This window comes from Budorcas taxicolor, chromosome 21 (assembly GCF_023091745.1).
Source record: "Budorcas taxicolor isolate Tak-1 chromosome 21, Takin1.1, whole genome shotgun sequence".
In the NCBI taxonomy this organism is placed as follows: domain Eukaryota; kingdom Metazoa; phylum Chordata; class Mammalia; order Artiodactyla; family Bovidae; genus Budorcas; species Budorcas taxicolor.
This window is the reverse complement of record NC_068930.1, coordinates 70,890,063-70,912,871: the sequence shown is the minus strand read 5'-3', so window position 1 is coordinate 70,912,871 and position 22,809 is coordinate 70,890,063. Positions and strand designations below refer to the sequence as shown.

At 55.3% G+C, this 22,809-nt stretch overlaps 1 protein-coding gene across 1 annotated transcript in view; it reads right to left on the bottom strand.

Moving 5' to 3' along the window:
• The window catches only part of TECPR2 (tectonin beta-propeller repeat containing 2), a 97,687-nt gene continuing 74,878 nt past the window's right edge, over positions 1–22,809 (bottom strand). Inside the window, 5 exon segments of the mRNA XM_052659854.1 lie at positions 1–176; positions 178–287; positions 574–723; positions 1,030–1,171; positions 22,348–22,496. Of these exon segments, the coding sequence (XP_052515814.1) occupies positions 135–176; positions 178–287; positions 574–723; positions 1,030–1,171; positions 22,348–22,496 (593 nt within the window). The 3' untranslated portion in view covers positions 1–134.

The window sequence follows — 22,809 nt, the reverse complement described above, 5'->3', positions numbered from 1 at the left end:
TGAAAGCAAGAGTGGGCCGTCCGACCTGGCTAGATGTGTCTGACGGGGGCTGGCGAGGCGTGTCTGGGGCGAGTGACTCCGAAGCCGACTGTGTCCCCACTCGGGGCCTGGCGTCTGCCCTCCCGGGAGCCCCTTCAGATGACCTCCCACTCGTCCTCCAGGTCCTCGGGGTGGGGGGGTGGCGGCGTGGCTGCCCTGGGCCCCGTGCGAGTGGCTGAACGTCCTCGTCAGCCGCTGGAGGAGGTAGCCGGGCGGGCCCACTGCCCACAGCTCGTCTGACGAGGTCACTGCGGGGCGAGAGCCGGCCATATACTGTTACTCCCCAGCCGGGGCTCCACGACTGCAGGCACTGCCTAGGGGTGGCCCCGGGCACCCCTCAACCTGCGCCGTGGCCGCCTCGGCCTCCAGCGGGCGGGCCTGCGGCCCGTCCTCTTCCTGGGAGACGACCCTGGCAGAGTCCGGGTGCCGGGCGTCTGTCAGGCGTGCCGCTGGGATGGGTCTCGTTTGGGAGAGCCAGCCTAGTGGGAGCAGCCCCCCTGCACCACCCCCAGCGCCCTGGCACCCAGCACCTGCCTGTGACACACGTCACGTTCCCAGGGATCTTCTTCCAGTAGTCCCCGGCAGGGTTCTTGTCGGTGACGCCATACCGGCGGGCGAGGTCCCCGTTGGGGCACCGGGCCCACACGGTCCTGGTGCTCAGGGCCAGCTGGCAGGCCTGCAGCCCTGCAGGCAAATGGGGCGTGTGTCTGTCCTCAGACCCGGGGTGCAGCAGGGATGGGCCGACCCTCCCCGAGAGCCTGCTCTCCCCTGGGCACAGGGTGGGAGACCCAGGAGAGGATGCCCTGTTGGCTGGGCAGGCATGGCCGTGAGCCTCGGACCAGAGGCCCCCGGGGTCCAGAAATGACTGTCCCACAAGGAACCCCAGGGACCGGGAGCTGGCGCTCTGCTGGTGGGGACCCCACCCTGGGGCGACGGGGCAGAAGCCTGCTGTTGGTGGTCTGACAAGCCCCATGTGTCCGCCGCCTCTACCTGGCACGTGCTCCCAGTCGGTCCCCACTGGCATCTCCTCAGTGATCCCAGCTCGGACATGCACGTTCCACCTGCTGTCCAGGGCCCACAGCGTCTGGTCGTCAGGGCTGCAGTGGACGCTGACCAAGGTGACCCCGGCAGGCTGGAAGTAGGGAAGGAGATGGGGGCATGTGATTGCAGGGGGCAGCCCCTCCCCAGCCCACGGCAGCCTGCCGCGGCGGGAGCAGCGGGCACAGGGGCAGCCCTGTGGGGACAGAGGCACCCAGCAGACCCAGACCAAGGGACACCCTCCCAAACACAGAGCCTGGCTCTCCAGTGGCCGCCTGTCCCGGGCCCAGTGGTGGGCTGGGTGATGCGAAGGGAGGGGTGCCAGGAGAAGACGTGTTGGGTCCAGGGCTGGGGAGGGGGGTGTGCTGCGTGCAGGCGGGGACAGACGGCGGGGGCCACCGGGGAGGGAGGTGGTGGGGGTCTGGCCTCTGAGGGCGCTCACAGCATCACGCCTGGAGAGCACACACGTGGCCCCGTGCAGGCATGACTCTGGGTGAGTTGTCAGAGTTCACAGTACCTGCCCCTGAGTTTGCTCTATTTTTTTTGGCTGCACTGTGCTGCATATGGAACTTCCCTGACCTGGGAGCGAACCCGCAGCCCCTACAGTGGAAGCACGGAGTCTTAACCACCGGGTCAGCAGGGAAGTCCACCGCCTCTACGTTTCCTGTTGGTTTAAAGACGTCAAAATGAAAGCTTAATCTTAGATAAAAGTCACCGGAAAATGCACTTGCTGTCGAGTGTGTTGGGACAGAGGGCCCCTGGGCAGGGGGCAGGTGACCCTGTCCGCGAGCTCGATCTAAGGGGGCGGTGGTCTGGGGAGGAGGCTGAGGCGGGGTCTGGGAGATGGACCTCCTCATTCGCACCCCAAGCCCCTCTCTTCTGCTGCTTGTCAGGCCAGTGGGACCGGGCCAGCCGTGCGGAGCTGCCGAGAGCATCGCAGGACACGAGCTGGCAGGCGCGGTGGGCAGACACCCCGTCTCACAGAGGGCTCGGGGCGGGAATCCTCACGCTGCAGAGGCCTGAGCGGAGACGGTGGGGCTGCGTCCTCACGGTGCTCTGAGTACCAGGCCCGCTGACACCCCCAGGACCCGGAGCCGGCTGGTGTGGGCATGAGCTGACCACAGCCCACAGCACCCTGTCCGTGAGGTGCAATCAGAGCTCCGGGGCTGGGAGCTGAGGCGCACCCTAAACTGGCTCAGTTGAGAATGTCACCAGTAAAAGGGCCTCTGCTTTCCCGTGTCAGGTGGGGCCGTGAGTTCCTCGGCCCACTGAGACAGGGGTCTGTGCCCAGCCCTGGAACCCCCTCTGTCACTTCTTGGACCAAAAGAAGAATGTGACGTCAGCGTCGAGGAGGCAGGGCAGAGCCTGGTCTGGAGGGGCGTGAAGTCTGCGGTGTGGACGTCCCGAGGAGGGAGAGAACGCTTGCCCCCGAAGCCCCACTGTGGTGAGGCAGGGAGGAGACGTCCACGCTGGACTCTGCCCACACCCCAGACCCAGACTCCCGAGAGGTAACAGCTGTCAACTGCGGTAGAAGCCGCGGACTTTCAGGGCCATGTGTTGTGGATGAGCGGAACATGGAGAGACAGACAGGAAGGCTGTGCTGGGGTGAGGGGACCAGGAAAGGGAGGCGGCAAGGGCTGGTGCAGACGCAGGAGGAGGGCGGGGAGGAGGGAGGAGGGGACCACCCCCACCCCCCCCAGCCCCTCTGCTCTCCACCCTCGGGCTCCCCAACGCCCTGGATGGCTCTGAGCTAACTCAGAACCTCTTGGCCCCTGCCCCGCTGCCTGTCAGCAGCCTTCCCAGGGCACTGTGGGCCCACAGCACAGGTGTGGGACCGGGCCCCCGCCACCTGGAGAGCCAGGCAGACAGTCCTCAGCAGCATGCCCCTGTCTCCTTCCCAGCCTGCCCCTTGCCCACAGGGTCAGCTGGAGCCCACCCTGCTCAAGTGCCTCCCCACCAAGCTCCCTTCCTGCCTCTTCATTCTCCTATTAAAGACAGCGTATTCAAAAGCAGAGACATCACTTTGCCGACAAACATCTGTCTAGTCAAAGCTATGGTTTTCCCAGCAGTCACATATGGATGTGAGAGTTGGACCATAAAGAAGGCTGAGTGCTGGAGAACTGATGCTTTCGAACTGTGGTGCCGGAGAAGACTTTTTTCCTACTTAAATGAAAACCATTACTCCAGGTGTCGCAAGCCATTTACAACACTTGGGGAAAACCATTTACTCCATGTGTCTAAGGACGTAGTGGGGGTGGCGGCTGCTCCCTGCACCCCGGTCACCACACAGGGGTCCCATCCCAGAACATGCGGGTCCCCCACGGCTTCCCCCATGGCCTCTGGCCTCTGTCAGTTGGTCGATCACGGGGCCCAGCACGAGGAGGGCGGTGGGCCGGGTCCCGGGCGCCCGTGGGCCGAAAGGAGGAGCCCGGCAGCGCCCCCGCCATCGCTGCTGCCTGTTTTTCTTCCCGGCGCCTTCAATCCTTCTGCAGCACCCTGACAGGGACAGATGGTGACGGCATCCTGAGGCCGTAGGCCCGCCTCTCTCTCGGAGGTTCTGGATGGGCCTCTGCGTGCTCAGAGCAGACTCCCACGTGTCTCCTTCCGAGGCGCCCGGTCCTCCCCCGTGGCTTCTGTGGACACCCGCGGGCTGGGCCTCAGCTTTCCCTATCAGAGCGGGGGTCTGCAGGGTGAGGGGACGTGTCACCAAGTGCTCCTCCCAGTCCCTGCTGTCCCGATCGCCTCCGTGCAGCCCTCTACCCGGCACTGGGACATGCCCTGTGCTCAGCCAGGATCTGGAACAGCGGGTTGTGCCACTCCAGGACGTGGGGGTCCGGCAGGTGACCGGAGGGGAAGGCCCGCCTGCAGAAGGAGCAGACGTGTCCGTGCAGAGCGTGGTGGTGGTGCTCACAGTCTTCCAGGGCGCCAAGCACCTGGCAGCAGCTGGCCGCCTGACAGGTGAACTCAGCACGCGGGGCCTCTTGGGCTCCCCAGCCGCCTGCGTGAACACATCCTGGAGGCAGAGGGGCCTCTGCACGTCCCTGTGCTGGAAGAGCACGTGCTCCCGGCAGCGGTCCCACCGCACGGGCAATGGCTCGGCCATCCCAGGTGCCCCCGCCAGGCGGGCAGGCAGCACCTGTATCACCCTGCGTGCCACTGTCTGCACACTGGCCAGGGCAGGGCTGGAGAAAACTCTTGAGAGTCCCTTGGACAGCAAGGAGATCAAACCAGTCAATCCTAAAGGAAATCAACCCTGAATATTCATTGGAAGGACTGGTGCTGAAGCTGAAGCTCCGATACTTTGGTTGACTCACTGGAAAAGACCCTGATGCTGGGAAAGACTGAAGGCAGGAGAAGGGGACGACAGAGGATGAGATGGCTGGATGGTATCACCGACTCGATGGACATGGGTTTGAGCAAGCTCCAGGAGATGGTGATGGACAGGGAAGCCTGGTGTGCTGCAGTCCATGGGGTTGCCAAGAGTCGGACATGGCCTAACAACTGAACAACAAAAGTGCCTTCAACGAACACCCCCCACCCCACCTGCACACCACAGCCAGAATGCCCAGTGAGGCATCTCAAAGGCCGGCTCTCTGGGTGGCTGGTGTGAGCGGCCTGTTGAGAACCAGAACGTGGACAGCCTCTCCAGGGCTCTGAGATCGGAGGTGTTCAGACAGACAGGTTTGGAAACATATCCAAGGGCAGATGGCAAGAGACAAGACGCAATGAATAAGACAGCCTCCCAGCTGAATTGAGGACTCAGCACAGGTCTGACGGGCACACCGCCCTGGCCTCCAGAAGAAGAGGGGTTAAGCTGGAGGCAGCAGCGGGAAGACAGACACCTGCCCAGGGAGAGCCCATGAAGCACACCCACCCTCTGCCACCTGCCCTGAAAGCTCCTGAACATGGCCCAGCAGAGGTTGCTTCACAAAAGTCACTGGAACAAGTTCCAATGACCTAACTCCCGCAGTCAAACAGGGCCAGAATGCCAAGAGGGGCTGAACAGGAGATGGCTGGGAAGACTGTTCTCGCAAGAGATGGCCATCTCAAACTGGGAGGCTCACTCCTGCTGAACCCCAGACCCTCCCGAGGAAGATGAGTAAGAACACAGTGGTTCTTAAAGCTCGGAAGTCCCTGGGACTCGTGTGCGGACCTTGTGAAACCGGCACCCTTGTGGGCCCGGGGTCAGACCTTCCACATCAGACTTTGGGGCTGGAGCCCAAAAGGGACCTTTCATACCAGCTCTCCAGGTGATGTGGGCTGTAGCCTTCTGTAAAACACCACTCTGCTCTATGGTGCAGAAGCAGGCAAGGCAATACTACTCAAAGCCATCTACACATCTCAACGCTATCCCTATCAAAAACCCCAACTAGGGTTCTCAGAGAAAGGAAAAGCTGATCCTAAAATTCACATGGAATTGCAAGGAACCCTGAATAGCCAAAACAATCTCGGAGAAGAACACAGTTGGGGATTTCCCTGGTAGTCCAGGCAAGAATCTGCCTAGCACTGCAGGGGACGGAGATTCGATCCTGGTTGGGGAACTAGGATCCCACATGGTGTGGAGCAACTAAGCCCGTGTGCCAGAGCTACTGAGCCCGCAGGCAGCGCCTAGAGTCTGTGTGCCTCAATGCAAGATCCCGTGTGATGCAATGAAGACCCGATGCAGCCAAACAAATAAAATTAAATATTAAAAAAATACGCTTGGAATTTCAAAACTATTATAAAACCACGGTGATTGAACAGTGTGATACTGACATAAGAAAAGACATGTAAATCAATGGAACGGTATTGAGAATTCAGAAACAAATCCATTATAGTCAAGTTATTTTTGACAAGGTTGCCAAGATTATTCAATAAAAAGAGCAGTCTTCAACAAATGGTGCTGGGACAGCTGGACAGCAAACACATAAAAGAATCAGGTTGGATCCTTACTTCATACCGTGTATAAAAATAACCTGAAATGGATCAAAAATAATCGTAAGGGCTAAATCTCATAATGGTTTCTTAGATAGGCACCAATAACAAAAAAGATAAACTGAACTTTATCCAACTTAAAAATTTTTGTACATCAAAGAACACCATAAAGAAAGTAAAAAAACCAGCAGGAGAAATTTCTCCTTATAAGGATCTAGTATCCAGAATAAAGAACTCTTAAAACTCAACAAGAAAAATAAAACCCAGCAACAAAAAGGCAAATAGCTGACTTTTTAAAAGGGCAAAGGGCGTGAGTGGACTTTTCCTCAAAGATGTACAGACGGCCAACAGAGATGTGACAAGGGGCTGAAGGTTATCGGCCACGAGGGGCGTGTAAGTGAGACCCAACGAGGCTTCACATCACACTCAGTAGGATGGCTAAAAAAGTGTTAGTAAGGATATGGGGAAACACAAACCCTCATATATGTCGCTGGGGAGGTAAAACGGCGCAGCTGCTGTGGAAGGCACTTTGGCAGTTCCTCCAAAGGTTAAACACGGAATTCCCACGGGACTCAGAAATCCCACTCCTAGACACCTCGAGAACTGGAGCAGATGTTCAAACAGAGCTACACCAGTGTTCAGGGCAACGTTCTTCACAATAGCCCCGAAGTGGAGACAACCCGAACGTCCGCCCACTGATGAGCAGGGGGCAGAGTCTGGCCTCAGCCACACGATGGAGGGCCTTCAGCAACAGAGACGAAGGAGGCGCTGACACCAATACGGCACGGGTGAGCCTCGAGAACAGGATGGTCGGTGCAAGAAGCTGATCGCGAAGGCCATGTGTTGCGTGACTCCTTTTACAGAAACATCCAGAAGAGGGAAATCCACACGGAGAGAGGCACATGCGTGCTTGTCAGGGGCTGGGGGGCAGGAGGACTTCACCGGGCACAGGGCATCCTTCTGGGACGATGAAGCTGTCCCGGTAACATGTAGTGACAGAGATTACACAACGCTGTGAACGTGCCAGATGTCACAGGTGGTAAGTCTTACATACGTGTATTTTACCACAATTAAAAAAAAAAAAAGCAGACAGGGCTCGGTTGTAACCATGTGCTATCATTATGCAGAAAGTCGCCAACTGGGGGAGACTGGGCAAAGGTACGCAGGGTCTCTGGCTTCTTACAGAGCCTGTGAGTCTGCAGTCACTGCAATAAACACTTCAATGAGGAAAAGCAACAGGCAGCCTTGAATTTTGGTTTATTCATATTCAAAACCACAAAAATGAAAAAAGAGAAAAGAAGGATGCTGTTTTATAAAATGGGGTAAATAAGGAATTTAAGATTTAAAAATCATTTGGAAATGCTAAAAAAAAAACACAAAAAAAACAACAACAAAAAAACATGTATCTTGGTGTGCTTCCAAAGACTGAGACAGACTGTGTGTGTGTTTGTGCGTGTGAGTGTGTGTGGGTGTGCGCCTGCTCCTTAGTTTTAAGTCCCCTTTAAAGAGCAGCTGCAGGGCGGGGCCACACCCGCTTTCTGGAAGCACCCAGATTACAGCCACCAACATGCTCTGATGTTTACAAATCAAAGGGGCTGCTCAGGCCCATCAACACCTCAAGCTGCTGTCCCATGTTCTCAAAAGATAAACACTCATCACTAATCATTACCAACAAGTAACACATTTTATTTGCTCCGAGTCATCAGTGTTACAGGACAAGCCATTACTCTTTCCTAGAATTTATTTTATACACTGAGATCCTGACTAGACACAATGTTAAGGGGTGTCTGAGGTTAAGGGGTGAAGTTCTCAGCGAAAGACTGTTCCCAAACCAGGACTCCAAAGGCCCTGCCGCCTTGGGCCCTGGCTTGGGGCCTGGGGTGACTGCTCTCAGCTGAGGGGATCCACAGTAATTCCCAAGTGCAGAGAAAGTACTTCTGAGCCTCGATAACATGTACTAGAAGCGTGACGGGTTCTGTGTTCCCTGGCATCCAGTTACATACAGTACTTGTCAACGTGACTCCGAGCTTCTCATTTAGTAGATGTCCCAAGAATTTGGACGATAGCTGCTAAGGTAGCTGTAAGGCCACACATTCTGAAGATATACAGACAGCCAAAAAGCAAGTGAAAAGATACCCAACGCCACTAATTATGAGAGAAATGCAAATCAAAACTACTGTGAGGTACCATGTCATACCTGTCAGAATGGCCATCATCAAAAAACCTACAAACAATAAATGCTGGAAGAGTGTGGAGAGAAAGGAACCCTCCCACACTGTTAGTGGGAATGTAAATTGGTGCAGGCACCGTGGAGAACAGTGTGGAGGTTCCTTAAAAAAAACACTAAAATTGGAGCTACAATATGACCCAGCAATCCCACTCCTAGGCATATACCTGGAGAAAACCATAATTCAAAAGGATGCGTGCACGCCAAAGTTCACTGCGGCGCTGTTTCTGACAGCCAGGACAGACGCAACCCAGATGTCCACCGACGAAGGAATGGATCAAGAAAATGCGCTCCATGTACACAATGGGATATTACTCAGCCATAAAAAAGAACAAAATAATGCCCTTTGTAGCAATGTGAATGGACCTAGAGTGAGTGAAGGGAGTCAGACAGAGAAAGACAAATTTCCTATGGTACTGCTGATGCGTGGGACCTAAAAAACGGGGTACAGATGAACTTAGTTACAAAACAGAAGTACGGCCACAGATGCAGGAAACAAATTTACAGTTGCCAAGGGCGTAGGTAGGGAGGGATATATGGGAAACTGGGATTGACCCACACACACTACTATATATAAAATAGGTAACTAATAAGAATTTCCTGCTGTTGAGCACAAGAACTTGGCTCGATGCTCTGTAATGGCCTATTTGGGAAAAGAATCTAAAAAAACACAAAAGTGCATATATGTGTAACTGATTCACTTTGCTGTACACCTGAAGCTAACACAACGCTGTAATAAATCAGCTACACTCCAATGAGAGTTTAAAAACAAAAACAGACCACGCCCTCACAGGAGAAATGATTCTGGGGACTAAAGACAACGCAGAGGGCACCGACGGCCCTGGTCGCCTGGCTCTCCGCTGGTGGCACCGGAGGCAGAGAGAGGGCTCACCCACAGGTCCCCCACCCTTCGCTCTGCCTTCTTCATCAGTGCTGGCTTTATACCCCGTTTCACGAGACTGCCAGCTCGGGGCCTGGTGGTGCGGCCTGACGGCCTCGGGGGCCTCTGAGCCGGCCTCCAGCCCACGTTGGCTGTGCGACTGGCTGGCACCACAGGCTGAGGCCCCTGCCATCTGCAGGTCACCCCTGCCCCTGTGCCCTCCTCGAGCAGCAGCACCTTCTGGCCCCATGGCTGGCCAGACCCTGTGGCTCTGGTGCCCAGCAAACAGGCCGCATGAAGGAGCCGCTGCCCCCTCCACCAGCGCAAGGGGACCCGTCCAGGCCCACCCCACGCTCACTCCCCTCAAGGCTGGGTGGACTCAGAACCCATCATGCTTTTTCATTTTCACAGCCCTCAGAGCTCCACATACGGCTGGTGGCACAGAGCCTCTGCTCAAGAATCCCCCACGTAACTGGCGTCTGGGGCACAGAAGGCTCGGAACCCCGGGAGGAGGGTGAGTCAGCACCGCCTCTCTAGAACACTCTGGCTGGTCTGAGCCAAGGGCTTGCCAAAACCAGTTTGGGGCTGGAAGGGCCCTAGGAGACCGGTTAAGCCCAACTCTCTCACATACTGGGTGAGAAAATGGACAAAAACTCAGGCTGAGAAGTGAGGGTCCTGCCCATGGCCAGAGCTGAGGCTAGAAATGAGATGTCCAGGGCTCAGACCAGAGGGCTCCAAACTTCTGGCAGATTGGGCCTTTATCCCAAGGAATGAATACACACGTGTGCATACACACGCTTCCCTCAGCCAGAATGTGAGTGTGCATGCGTGCTTCACCGCTTCAGTCGTATCCGACTCTTCGCCACCCCATGGACTGTAGCACCAGCTCCTCCGTCCATGGGATTCTCCAGGCAAGAATACTGGAGCGGGTGGCCATGCCCGCCTTGGGGGGGTCTTCCTGACCCAGGGAGCGACCCTGTGTCTCTTACATCTCCTGCACTGGCAGGTGGGTTCTTTACCACTAGCGCCACCTGGGAAGCCCAGGAATGTGAATAAATCCAAGCGTAAAGAAAAAAGTCAAAAATTCTGCAGCCAGAGTAAGTGCTTGCCTAGACAAATCACTCCAGTAGGGGCTTCGTGTGACCTGGATAAAGTTCACATGAAGGAATATTTCGGGGACACCGAAGTGAACCGGGGAGCTTGCTGGGCACGCAGACCCCACTGAGAAAGACGCTTCTGAAGAGAAGCCCGACCCCGCACGGCGGCCAGCCACGCTTTCCTTCCCCTGCACGCTCCCCCATCTCAGTCCGAATGAACCTCGAGCCCACCTAACATCTGGGAGATGTGGTGAACCCTGCCTTTCCTGGAGGATGCGGGGTCTGGATTGAGCACCGCAAGGCAGCGGTGGGAAGCCCCAGGCCGCCAAGCCTCCGGCACATTCAGCCCCTGGGCACGTGGCCCCAGGCTGCTGCGCTTCCTGAGTTCTGTCTGGTCACCTCAGTTCTTCCGTCGCTTCCCTGGAGCGGATCCCGTGCCGCCTCTCATCTACTCCTCATTTCACAGGAGCCTGAACAGTAGACACTGGGGTGAACAGCCCGTATCTACATACAGGGCCAGTGGGCTCTCAGCGTGCTGCCTGGGGCAGACCCGCCCTCCCCTCCTGGGCTCTACGTCCTCAGCTGGCAGAGGGCAGATGGCCCGCGGGGCTCCCCTGTTAGGTGCTCGTGCTCCGGGGCTGGGGCATGGTGGTTCCGGCTGCCCTGGGGCCTGCGGGGCAGCCTGGGGGTGTCTTCCACCTGAGGCCCGCAGACCCCGCTCGGCACGCTGCCTTCGCCGCCAGGGCAGTTGTGTGGGAGCCACTCTGCTGTCAGTGTTAAAAGCGTCTGGCTGAAGTCCAGGATTTTCTCTGGAGGGTGAGCCATGCTGCTGGAACTGCTAACCCAGTTGGGTGAGGCCACCAGACGCAGGCTCTGGACTGGAGCAAAGTTTCCGGTTTCTTTCTTCCTCTTGCTGCTGACGGCAAAGCCAGAGGGTGATGGGTGACTCCTGTCCCGGCACGACCTCGGAATCCAGTAAGACACAGCAGCTGCCAGCTGCTGGGGGATGTGCCAAGGAAAACACTCAGAAACAGGTTTCCTGGGCAGAGGTCACTTTCTGTGCCTCTTGAGCCGGGCTGGCGGGGGCGGCCGTGCTGGGGAGCGGACTGCAGGCCGCGTGCCGGGTCAGCGAGGGCGCCGGCGCTGCTGTGCTCGGAGTCCGTGGAGACTTGACCCCGGGGCGCTGGCCCAGGTGCTCCGAGGGCTTCTCACAGTCAGCAGCGGAGCTGAGTGCCCGGTGCTGGGGGCCTGCTCGCCGGGAGAAGGCCGGGAGAGCCCCCTGGGGGGCACTCGCACACACCTGTAGGATGGGACAGGGCCCCTAGGCGTTTGTTTCAGCCTCTGGGTCGACGAGTTGAGAGGTGGTGAGGGGACGGCTGGAAGGCCGGGGGGTCTGGCCGGGAGTCACAGCCCCCCAGTGAGAGGAGAGAGGGCAGGGCCAACCCCCGCCCCCCCCAGGGAGGACGTGGTCTGAGGAGATGGAAGCTCAAAACAGCAGGTGTTCAAATGGAGCCACGGCGGGGTGGGGTGGGATATAAAGGCAGTTGTCAAAAAGTGTTTTTCCTCAAAATGGAGCTGTGCTGGCCAACGGCGTGAGCCTCCATTTGCGGAGGTCTTATCCCCGCCCTCGCAGGCGGCACCACCGAGGGCATCAGACGACCGCGTGGGCGACAGGAGCCCGTGAACCTCGACCCCGCCCAGGGGTGCTCAGGAGAGCCGAAGAAGGGGTGCAGGAGGGGCGCGTCCTCGGAAGGGCCCCGACTCGGCCGGTGGGGGGAGAGGCATGCGACGCCCTGGTGCTTAGTGCAGGGCGGGGGTGCCAGCTGCCGAAGAGCTGTGACGCCCACCGCCTCCCGGGCGGTGATCCCCCCGTCCTCACCTCTCACAGGAGTGTGGGGAGCCCAGGGGTGATGACGTGAGCAGAGCCTGGCCACACCGCGCGGGGCTGGGAGGCAGTGGACGAGCAGGAAAGGGCTCAGGAGCCGAGCGAAGCCCCTCTCCCCCCAGCAAACCACATGGCCTGACCACCACGGAGAGACCACCGTCAGCAAGCCTCACGCACGCTCGCCCCCACCCACCCAGTGCACAAGAGCACCACTGTCTAAGGAAAGCTCTGTGCGGAGAGGCCACAGGAGAGACAGGAAGCAGCACCTCGGGGACGTGGGGTCTCAGCCCGGGAGGAAACTTCAGAACAGCCTGGAGGGCCTCCCTGGCGGCACAGTGGATCAGAGTCCACCTGTCAATGCAGGGGACACGGGTTCGATTCCTGGTCTTGGAAGATCCCACGTGCTGTGGAACCACTAAGCCCGGGAGCCGCGAGTACGGAGCCCACACTCGAGGGCTCCGTACTCTGCAACAAGAGAAGCCCCCGAAATCAGAAGCCTGTGCGCCACAACTACAGGGTAGCCCCCACTCACCCCAACGAGAGAAAGCCCTAGGACAGCAATAAAGGTCTGTGCTGTGCTCAGTCACTTCAGTCCTGTCTGACTCTGTGAGTCCCCACAGACTGTAGCCCGCCAGGCTCCTCTGTCCATGGGGTTCTCCAGGCAAGAATACTGGAGTGGGCTGCCATGTCCTCCTCCAGGGGATCTTATCTCTTATCTGCATTGGCAGGCGGGTTCTTTACCAGTGGCGCCACCTGGAAAGACCCAACAAAGACCTGCTGCTGCCGCTGCTGCTGAGTCGCTTCAGTCGTGTCTGACTGTGCGGCCCCACAGACGGCAGCCTACTAGGCTCCCCCGTCCCTGGGATTCTCCAGGCAAGAACACTGGAGTGGGCTGCCATTTCCTTCTCCAATGCATGAAAGTGAAAAGCATAAGTGAAGTTGCTCAGTCGTGCCCGACTCTTAGCGACCCCATGGACTGCAGCCTACCAGGCTCCTCCATCCATGGGATTTTCCAGGCAAGAGTGCTGGAGTGGGGTGCCACTGCCTTCTCCGCAACAAAGACCCAGCAGAATCAAAAAAATCAAAGAAAGGAAAAAACATCCTTGAGGGCAAGAGAAGCCTCAACAACTGTGAAACAGCAGCAGGAGTGCCCAGAAATTAAAATAAAATCACGGGGGGGAATTTTCCGGTGGCCCAGGGGTTAAGAGTCAGTGCTTTCACTGCCAAGGGCCTGGTTTAACCCCTCGTTGGGGAACTAAGATCCCACAAGTCACACAGAGTGTGGAGGAAAAAAGTATATACAAACATATTTTAACATTTACATACGTATATTATATACATACGTATTTTAACAGACATAATGCCTGGAGTCCGCCGCAAACTCCCCAGGCCAACAGGCGAGTTCCCTGGAGCCTGAGCCAGAGGCCCTCGCCAGGCTCCTCGGGCAGCTGATGTTCCTCCTGTGTCCTGCCCTGTGGAGAGGCTCACGGGGCAAGGCTTGGGACTCAGCGCCAAGAAGAAGAAGAAACTGATGTCTCAACAGGCTCAGACAGCACCCCGTAGAGGGACTGCAGGATGAAGAAAATGGGATAGAAGTGTAAGAGAAAGAAAACAGCAGAGAAAAGGTAAGAAAAGCAGCGCCCTGGCACAACAGCAAGAGGCCCAGGAAGAGCATCTGCGGGGTGGGGGAATTGGGTTGGGGGGGGTCAGGCAGAGGCCTGGAGGAGATGCCAGCACCAGCCAGCCCGAGCACAGGACATACCCCAGAACAAAGGCCACGAGCGCCAGGCTGGAAGGCTTCCTGGCACAAAGACTAAAACAGACTCCCCCAGGCACATACCACTCTCGGCTCCCAGGACACAGGGAACAAGGAGATCTTACAAACTTCTGGGAGAAAACGCAGGTCAGATAACAAGGATCAAGTATCAGAATGGCTTCAGACATCTCGACAGGAATACTGGACGCCAGGAGATGATGGAAGAAAACCTACAGATTCTAAAGGAAAATGATTTCCAACCTAGATTGCTCAACTCAAGACAAGGACAAGGACAAACGTGAGCAAAGACTTTCAGACATGCAATGTCTCCAAAAGTTACCTCCACAAACCCTTCTCAGGAACTGACCAGAGGAGAAACTCCACCACAGCAGCGACAGGCAGAGGAAGACACAGGATCCAGGAGAGAAGAGATCCCACACACCAGTAAGACAAAGGGTGACTCCAGGAGGACAGAGCAGCAGGCCAGACTGCAGCTGGCCAGCGTGTCTAGGGAGAAAACTCCAAGAAGGGGATGGAACCGATGTGTCTAGGCATACGGAGGGGAAATGGACTCAGCTGGCGGGGAGACGTTAAGGCTGAATACGTAAACCATATAGAAAACCAGATGGAAAAACAAGACAATGCTCAAGCCCAAGAAAAACAGAGTCAGGCAGATAAGACAGTGGGGCGCAGTTCTCTGCCAGCTCAGCTCTGAAGGGTGTGTGCCCCATTGCAGCACCACAGCGCTGGGAGGAGGTAGGTGGGGAGGCAGGGTGGATGGCTAGGGGGAGGGGCAGCTCCTGCTTCCAGCAGGAGTCAAATGAAGACCCCCAGAGCTAGAAGGATGGAGACACAGATTCCTACCAAGCTACTTAGGGAGACGAAGCTAAGAGGCAGTTGTTCTCTTGAGTGGGGACCGTGGAGGGGACATGAGGCGCCTGTGGCCCACTGGGTAGACCCAGCCGACTGGTGAGCTGTCCTTGCCGGTGCGCCCCCAGCACTGCCCCCTGTGGCTGAGGAGGAAAGGCACACCCTCCCACGTGCCTGTCCCAGGCACCTGCGTACAGACAGCTGGGGTGGCGTCCCAGAGTTTGTATACGCACACCACGCTGCCTGGGTGAGCCCTGGCGGGTCAGCCACAGAGCTGGCAGGGGCACACGGGGGCGGCCGGCCTCGTCACCGGGAGAAGCCTGGGCCCCAGCACAGACGGGCTTCTGTGCCCAGACATTCGGGGTCCGGGTCGCCACCCGCCTCCTCCCAGTGCAGTGATCTCACAGATGTGCATTCCAGATCCAGGGGACTGGGCCAAAGAGTCTGGCGGCTCCGCAGGACGTCCTCACCCAGAGCCATCGTACTGGCTGCCCAGGATGCTGGCTGCCCCTGGAGTCCACTGAGGACTCTCCAGGCCAACAGTCAAGCTCCCTGGAACCTAGGCCCTGGCCAGGCTCCTCGGGAGCCCCATGTTTCTCCTGCGTCCTCCTCTGCAGAGCACCTCGCTGGGCAAGATTCAGGACTCAGCCCTGAGAACAAAAAACTGATGTCTCAACAGGCTCGGACAGTGCCCAGCTACAAACTGTCCCTAGCAACAAACCACCCTACCCAACACACCACGAAGCAGCCCCTTTCCCTGCTCAGAAAGACTGGCCAGACCAATTTCTTGCTGCTGACCGGAAATGCACCCTGGCTCTGTGAGTTCAAGGCCGACTTCATCCACAGAAGCCACAGCTGGCAACCCTCAGTGACCTGGGCTTCCTTCCTGGCTGGGACCCTGGCCTACCCCCGCTCTGCCTGTGGTCTCTGTTCACCTCCCTCCCTCAGAGGCGGCCTCCCTCCTCACCGCCCTCCAGCACAGCTCAGTGCACCGTTCGGCATTCATTTAAACGTTTTCACTGTTTGATACAAGTTTTTTTTTTTTTGGCTGTGCCCCACTGGCAAGCGGATTCTTAACCACTGAGCCACAAGGGAAGCCCTTCTCTTTCTCTTATTAAAAACCAGGGGGACTTCTCTGGCGGTCCAGTGGCTAAGACTTTGTACTCCCAATGCAAGGGGCCAGGGTTCCATCCCTGGTCAGGGAGCTAGATCCCACATGCAGCAACTAAGAGAGGGCCACAACTAAAGATCCTACATACTGCAGTGGAGATCAGAGATCCCATGTGCTGCAGTGAAGACCCCGTGCAGACGAATAAACAAATAGATGAATGAATAAACAAAGAAATAAAATATTGAAAAACCAGGGACTGTCAGATGCGACTGTGTCCCAAGCTTGGCATGTGGAGCTCCCAGCTCCCCATCCCAGGACGCCGTGCGGTGTTCCTGTGCGATGTCGCTCACTGGGCTGTGTGGAGGGATTTAGCCCACGGTGCCACAGATGCAGTGAAAGGAATCTGGTTTAATTACCCCAAGGCCTTGTACTTTGATGTTAAGAGGGAACATGAGTCTTCAGAATACCCCAAGACTCTTGGAAGCAGGCACCAGGTTGGACCTGCAGCACTTGGCTTTGGGGTGTGGGTGCCACCTCCTTCTGCCATCTTGTCCCCGCCTGAGTGACCTTCGCCAGCCATGCGGGGGGGCGGTGGTGGAGGAGCTGCATCCAGGGATGCCCATGCGCCCTAGCTGGTAGCAGAGAGGGTGAGGACCGCTTTCCCTGTGAGGTCCCAGCCGGGCAGGATCCCCTCTCACTCTAACGCCTCTCTGAAGCAAGCCTTACTGCCTGGAGCTGTGAAATTGTCTGAGACCTGGTTGTGTAAAGTAGCATCAACTTAAGTCCCCACCGGCACCACCTGTGAGCATGACATTCTCATGGGATTACCTGTTACCAAGCTTGTATGTTTGTTTTTTTTAGTTGTTGTTCATTTAGCTAAAAATACCTACAGTAGTTGAATTTAAAATAAGTTTTCACCATTTGCCAGTCACATGAGTCTTGATTTTGCTGGTCTCTCTCTTTTCCAGACAAAGCTGTAATCCACGCCAAGTAAACAACCCCGGAGACCGGCTGGAGCCACCCACCTTGGGAGGCCTGGACACCGGGCATGTCGAGGAGGAGCAGGGACTGTCCAGAGGTGAGGCAGGGAGCACAGGAGGGCAGGGAAGCCCCTCTGAAGGCAGCAGTGGGCAGCGCAGGCCGGGGGCTCACGGTGCCCACAGTGCTGTGAAGTCACGCCATCAGCTGTGCTGCTTTAGAGGCACCACTAGTACGGACAGAAAACGCTCCCACCAAAGCAGCAAGCTCCAAAGAAACGATGCTAAACACAACTATAAATATTTTTTCCAAATCCTTCCAAATGTTAGCAAGTCTGCAAACTGAGTCATTTGTTTTGAGTACTTGGTTAAAACTTCACCCCAGAGCTACTGCAGGAGGGAGGTGCTCCCAGAGGAGAGCGCAGGACGCAGAGACAGGGAAACTGCTGCTGGTCCCGGAGGCCCCTGTGGCCTCGCCGCTCTGTGCCCTGCGAGGCCTGCTGTGGCCTCCACAGACTAGCTGCACACACATCCTACCTGGAGACCAGGACGCTCATGCCCAGCAGTAAATAAAACAGAGCAGAAAGAGGTCGATTATGACCAAAACACGGAAACACTATCCACATTCTAATACCTGCATTCAACCAAACCATCCCGACTTTCTAAACCATTTCACAAGGCCTCGTATGATCCCCACTCTACCACTGGACTAGTCTTCTCAGGAACTTCTGCAACTCGAAGGTTAATCTGAAATTCAATTTAAAGGCAGGCTTTGTCCTAAAGGCCCGCCTGGGGGCCGCCGGCTGAGCCTGTGGCGCGCGGCCTGGGCCTGGCGCTCCACTGAGGCTCCTGAAGTCGCAGGCGGCCCAGGCCCTGTTCCTCAGCAGAGCGCGGAAGAGCGCAGCGAAAGGCCTGGGCAAGCGTGAAGCCTGGTTTTCCCCACAGGAGCCAGTTCTGTAGCTACAGGCTCAACGTGCACCTCTGCAGCACACTGGAAGCTACTGAATGAGAGAATGTGGTCCATTCAACAGAAGTGCCTGAAACAGTTAATGTTGAACAGCCCACTGAGCAGTCACTACTTTACTCAGAGCACAGCTCTGAGGCCCTTTCATGTGAATTTGTTCCATTTTGGCATTTTCTTGGGCGAAGCTTTGATCAACCCACAGTCAACAGTTAGTTATAGTTAAAGTGAAAGTCGCTCAGTTGTGTCTGACTCTTTGCGACCCCATGGACTATACAGTTCACGGAATTCTCTGGGCCAGAACACTGCAGTGGGTAGCCTTTCCTTTTTCCAGGGGATTTTCCCAACCCAGAGATCGAACCCAGGTCTCCCACGTTGCAGGCAGATTCTTTACCAACTGAGCCAAAAGGAAAGCCCAAGAATAGTGGAGTGGGTAGCCTATCCCTTCTCCAGCGGATTGTCCCAACCCAGGTATCGAACGGGGATCTCCTGCGTTGCAGGCAGATTCTTTACCCACTAAGCTACCACGGAAGCCCACAGTCAATATAGCCCTCTAAGTAAAGCTTACATCCCCCAATTTTAGCTTTGCCCCCTAGAGGTTCTTCCAGAATCTAGATGCTGAAAGAAGAGGAGCTTATGGTTTCATGACATTCTCGATGACACCAAAAGTATGAGCAACTGAAGGAAAATGGAGGTAAGATGGCCTTCATCAACATTAAACAATTCTGTGTGCCTTAAAAGACACCGTAAAGGAAGTGAAGCAACAACCCCGAGAGTGGGAGAAAACCTTCGTAAATCATAATTCTCATAAGGGTCTGGGACACGACTGAGCAAGTGGGTATGCACACGTGAGACGCACACATCCAGAATATATGAAAAAGCCTTACAGCTCAGTAGTAAAAAGACAAATAACCCAATTAAAAAATGAGCAAAGTACCTGAATATGTTAGTTCCCCAAATAAGATACATAAATGATGAATAAGCACACAAGATGCTCACGGCCCTTCAGGAAACACAAATCAAAACCGCGAGGACATGGGACTGCAGTGGCCAGCACAGTGGCCGCGGTCAACACTGCACCGCAGGCCCGTAAGGCCGAGAGGCCCGAAGCCCGCAGCGCGAGAGAGGACTGCGCCGAGAGGGCGGGCCTGAAGCCCGCAGCGCGAGAGAGGACTGCGCCGAGAGGGCGGGCCTGAAGCCCGCAGCGCGAGAGAGGACTGCGCCGCGACAGGCGCACCAGCCTTGCTGCGCGATCACTCTGCAATATATGCATGACTACCAAATCACACACTACCTGTGAAACTAACACAATGCTACACATCAGTTACACCTCAATTAAAAAAAACTCAATTGAATTATAACAAAAACTGCCAATTTGAATCAGATCAGCTTTCCTTTCTGTATCAGTTCAGTTCAGTTGCTCAGTCGCGTTCGACTCTTTGCGACCCCATGAATCGCAGCTCGTCAGGCCTCCTTGTCCATCACCAACTCCCGGAGCTCACTCGGACTCACGTCCATCGAGTCTGTGATGCCATCCAGCCATCTCATCCTCTGTCGTCCCCTTCTCCTCCTGCCCCCAATCCCTCCCAGCATCAGAGTCTTTTCCAAGGAGTCAACTCTTCGCATGAGGTGGCCAAGTACTGGAGTTTCAGCTTCAGCATCATTCCCTCCAAAGAAATCCCAGGGCTGATCTCCTTCAGAATGGACTGGGTGGATCTCCTTGCAGTCCAAGGGACTCTCAAGAGTCTTCTCCAACACCACAGTTCAAACGCATCAATTTTTTGGCACTCAGCCTTCTTCACAGTCCAACTCTCACATCCATACATGACTACTGGAAAAACCATAGCCTTGACTAGACGGACCTTAGTCGGTAAAGTAACATCTCTGCTTTTGAATATGCTATCTAGGTTGGTCATAACTTTCCTTCTAAGGAGTAAGCGTCTTTTAATTTCATGGCTGGAGTCACCATCTGCAGTGATTTTGGAGCCCCAGAAAATAAAGTCTGACATGTTTCCACTGTTTCCCCATCTATTTCCCATGAAGTAATGGGACCAGATGCCATGATCTTCATTTTCTGAATGTTGAGCTTTAAGCCAACTTTTTCACTCTTATAGGACTGTTTTAATACAAATCAGAACATTCAGTAACCCCCATAATATAAAAATTAGCTTTTCCTGTTTCAATGAACTTTTTACCCTGTTTTTTAAAGAAAACCACCATGAAATATTGTTTTACACCCACTAAGACAGGCTTTTTAAACTGGGCCAAAAAAAAGTTTTTCATTAAGGGTATAGAGAAATCAGAACCCTCATACATTGCTGGTAGAATGCAAAATGGTACAGCCAGTGTGGAAAACAGTCTGGCAGTTCCTGAGAAAATTAAACATACAATCACCATATGACCCCACAATTCCACGTAAAGTTATAGACCCAACAGAACTGAAAACACAAGTCCGTATAATTTTCTACAAGAATGTTCACAGCAGCACTATCCATAGCAGCCAGAAAGTGGGAACAACCCAAACATCCATCAGCTGATGAATGGGTAAACAAAACATGGCAAATCCACACAATGGAATCCTGAGTGAAAGTCGCTCAGTTGTGTCCGACATGAACTCTACAGTCCGTGGAATGCTCCAGGCTGGAATACTGGAGTGGGTAGCCTTTCCCTTCTCCAGGGGATCTTCCCAACCCAGGGATTGAACCCAGGTCTCCCTCTCTGCAGGCGGTTTCTTTACCAGCTGAGCCACCAGGAAGCCCTGGTAGAAAGGAATGGAATGGAATACTATTCAGTCATTAAAGGAATGAAGTACTGACTCGTGCTATAGTGTGGATGAACCCTGAAAAGATGACACTAAGGGAAAGATGGCAGATAAAAACGCCACCAATGACAAGATCCCATTTACATGAAATAGGAAAATCCAGACCAGGCAAGTGCATAGAAACGCAAAGGAGACGGGTGGCTGCCCAGGCTGCGGGGTGACGGTTCTGAGAGGAAAGGGGAGTGGTTACTGGTGGGCCAGGGGTTTCTTTCCAGGTGAGAAAGTTCTAGATTCGAGAGCAGGGATGGTTGCAGAGCTTTGCAAATATACTAAAAAGCACTGAGTTGTATACCGCAAAGGGTGAATTATAACCTTTAAGATAAAGCTGGTAAGGCGGCAATGACTACCAAAGGAGTCAGACAACAAGAGGGAGCCGGCTAGTCTAAGGAGAGTTTGAGAACAGCAGAGAAACCCTCGCCACCCATCAGCAGAGCGCCACATGGCCGGCCGGCCACACCTCCTCCCCTGTGCTGTGTGGACTGCACAGGGCAGCTGTCAGCCAGCTCTGTGTGCAGAGGAACGTGGGGCTGGTGTGCACACGGCACCTTCAAACTCAGATACGATTCCACTCACTCTTGGCCATGACCCTGTGAGAGGAAGATCCGTGTGGAGCCTCCCTGTGGCCGTGGCCACTGGCCTGGAAGAACTCGGCACGGGCCTCTGACTGCAGAGGTTCCCAGCACGCGTCCCAGGCCTCCTGGGCAGGACAGGCGGTCCTCAGCCGTGCACCCTGACCTCTGTTGCCACATCCCTAGGGGTTAAAGGTGCCCAAATGCAGACGCCCAGCAGCACTGGCTCCCGCCCGGCACTGGGCTCCTCACCTCTGTTGACGTGTCTGTTCAGCCAGCCACTCCCGCCGCCCCTGTGCGTGAGGCTTCAGTTTTTTTTCCCAACAAAGTCACAAACGGGGACTAGAAAGCACTGGAGTAAATAACTCATTAGAGCACAACCTTCCGTGCAAAAGTTTTAATAGACGTACACTTAGCATAGTCACCAGGGCCACTAGCTATTTAAGGGTAACTAAAGAGTGTACGAAAATCAGACTTCAGCTTTTGAGTTGAGTGGCAGAACAGTCAAACGAAAAACATTTAGGATACATGGTAAACTAAAATATGGCAGGCGCTGGGGATGGGATGGGATGCATAAGAAAACTATTTTCTGGGGACTCCCCTGGGCATCCAGTGGTTAAGAATCCCCCTTGCAAAGCAGGGGACGTGTGTTCAATCCGTGGTTGGGGAACTAAGATCCCACATGCCTCAGAGCAACTAAGTATGTGCACCACAACTAGAGAATATGTGCCACAGAGAGACCTCACACGATGCACAACTTAAGACCTGATGCAGCAAATAAAATATTTTTAAAAAGGAAAAACAATTTCTTCAACAAAATAGAAAAGGCACTCACAAAATAATAATAGGCTCTCTCATCACAAGATCTTTATGGGACTTTTACTCTCTTCCCTTTGGATATTAGTTGCTTAAAAAAAAAATGCTCATTTTTAAAAGGAAACAAAACATTTTTGAGAAAGAAAAAGCAGCCCTGGCTCAGATAATCATGAACCTGTTCAGCTCTAAACTCCACAAATACCAGACTCCGAGTTGGAACGGCAGGGGATGAGCGTGTGCAGACCCCGGGCACACTCAGCCCCCGGAGCCCGGATACGTGCCTCCGCCCTGTTTGCTGGGAGGCCCTCGCCGGCAGGTGTGGCCTCTCCCCAGCTCAACACCTCACCGGCCAACTGGGGAGCTGGGATCAGGCAACCTCTGCTTACCTGGACAGGCGGCTCAATCGCTATCCAGGCCGGAAGCATCAGACTGGGGTTCAGCGGCTGGGTGCCAACGCGGAAGTAAACGCCACCCCTGGAGTCGCAGGCCCAGACGTGCTGGTTTCCACAGGCCAGGCTTGTCAGTTTCACAGCTCCTATGAACACAGAGAAGGCACATGTGCTAGCCACTTTCGTGTGATGACTCGCGGCTCACGTAAGCTATGAACTTTGATTTTGTTCCTCAAAGGAAGAAATGACACTGCGTGTGCAGCTGAACTCTATGGCTAGAGAATATTATCGCGCACGAGAGTCACCAAGGCCTCCGGGTGCCCAGCCACCCGCCTGGTGCCACACTGCAGCCCTGCCACGCCAGAGACAGAAGAGTCAAGACGCCATCAGCACACGCCCTGAGCCACCGAGCACGGGTTAATACTTCAGCACGGGCCTCACAATGAGCTTCATCACATA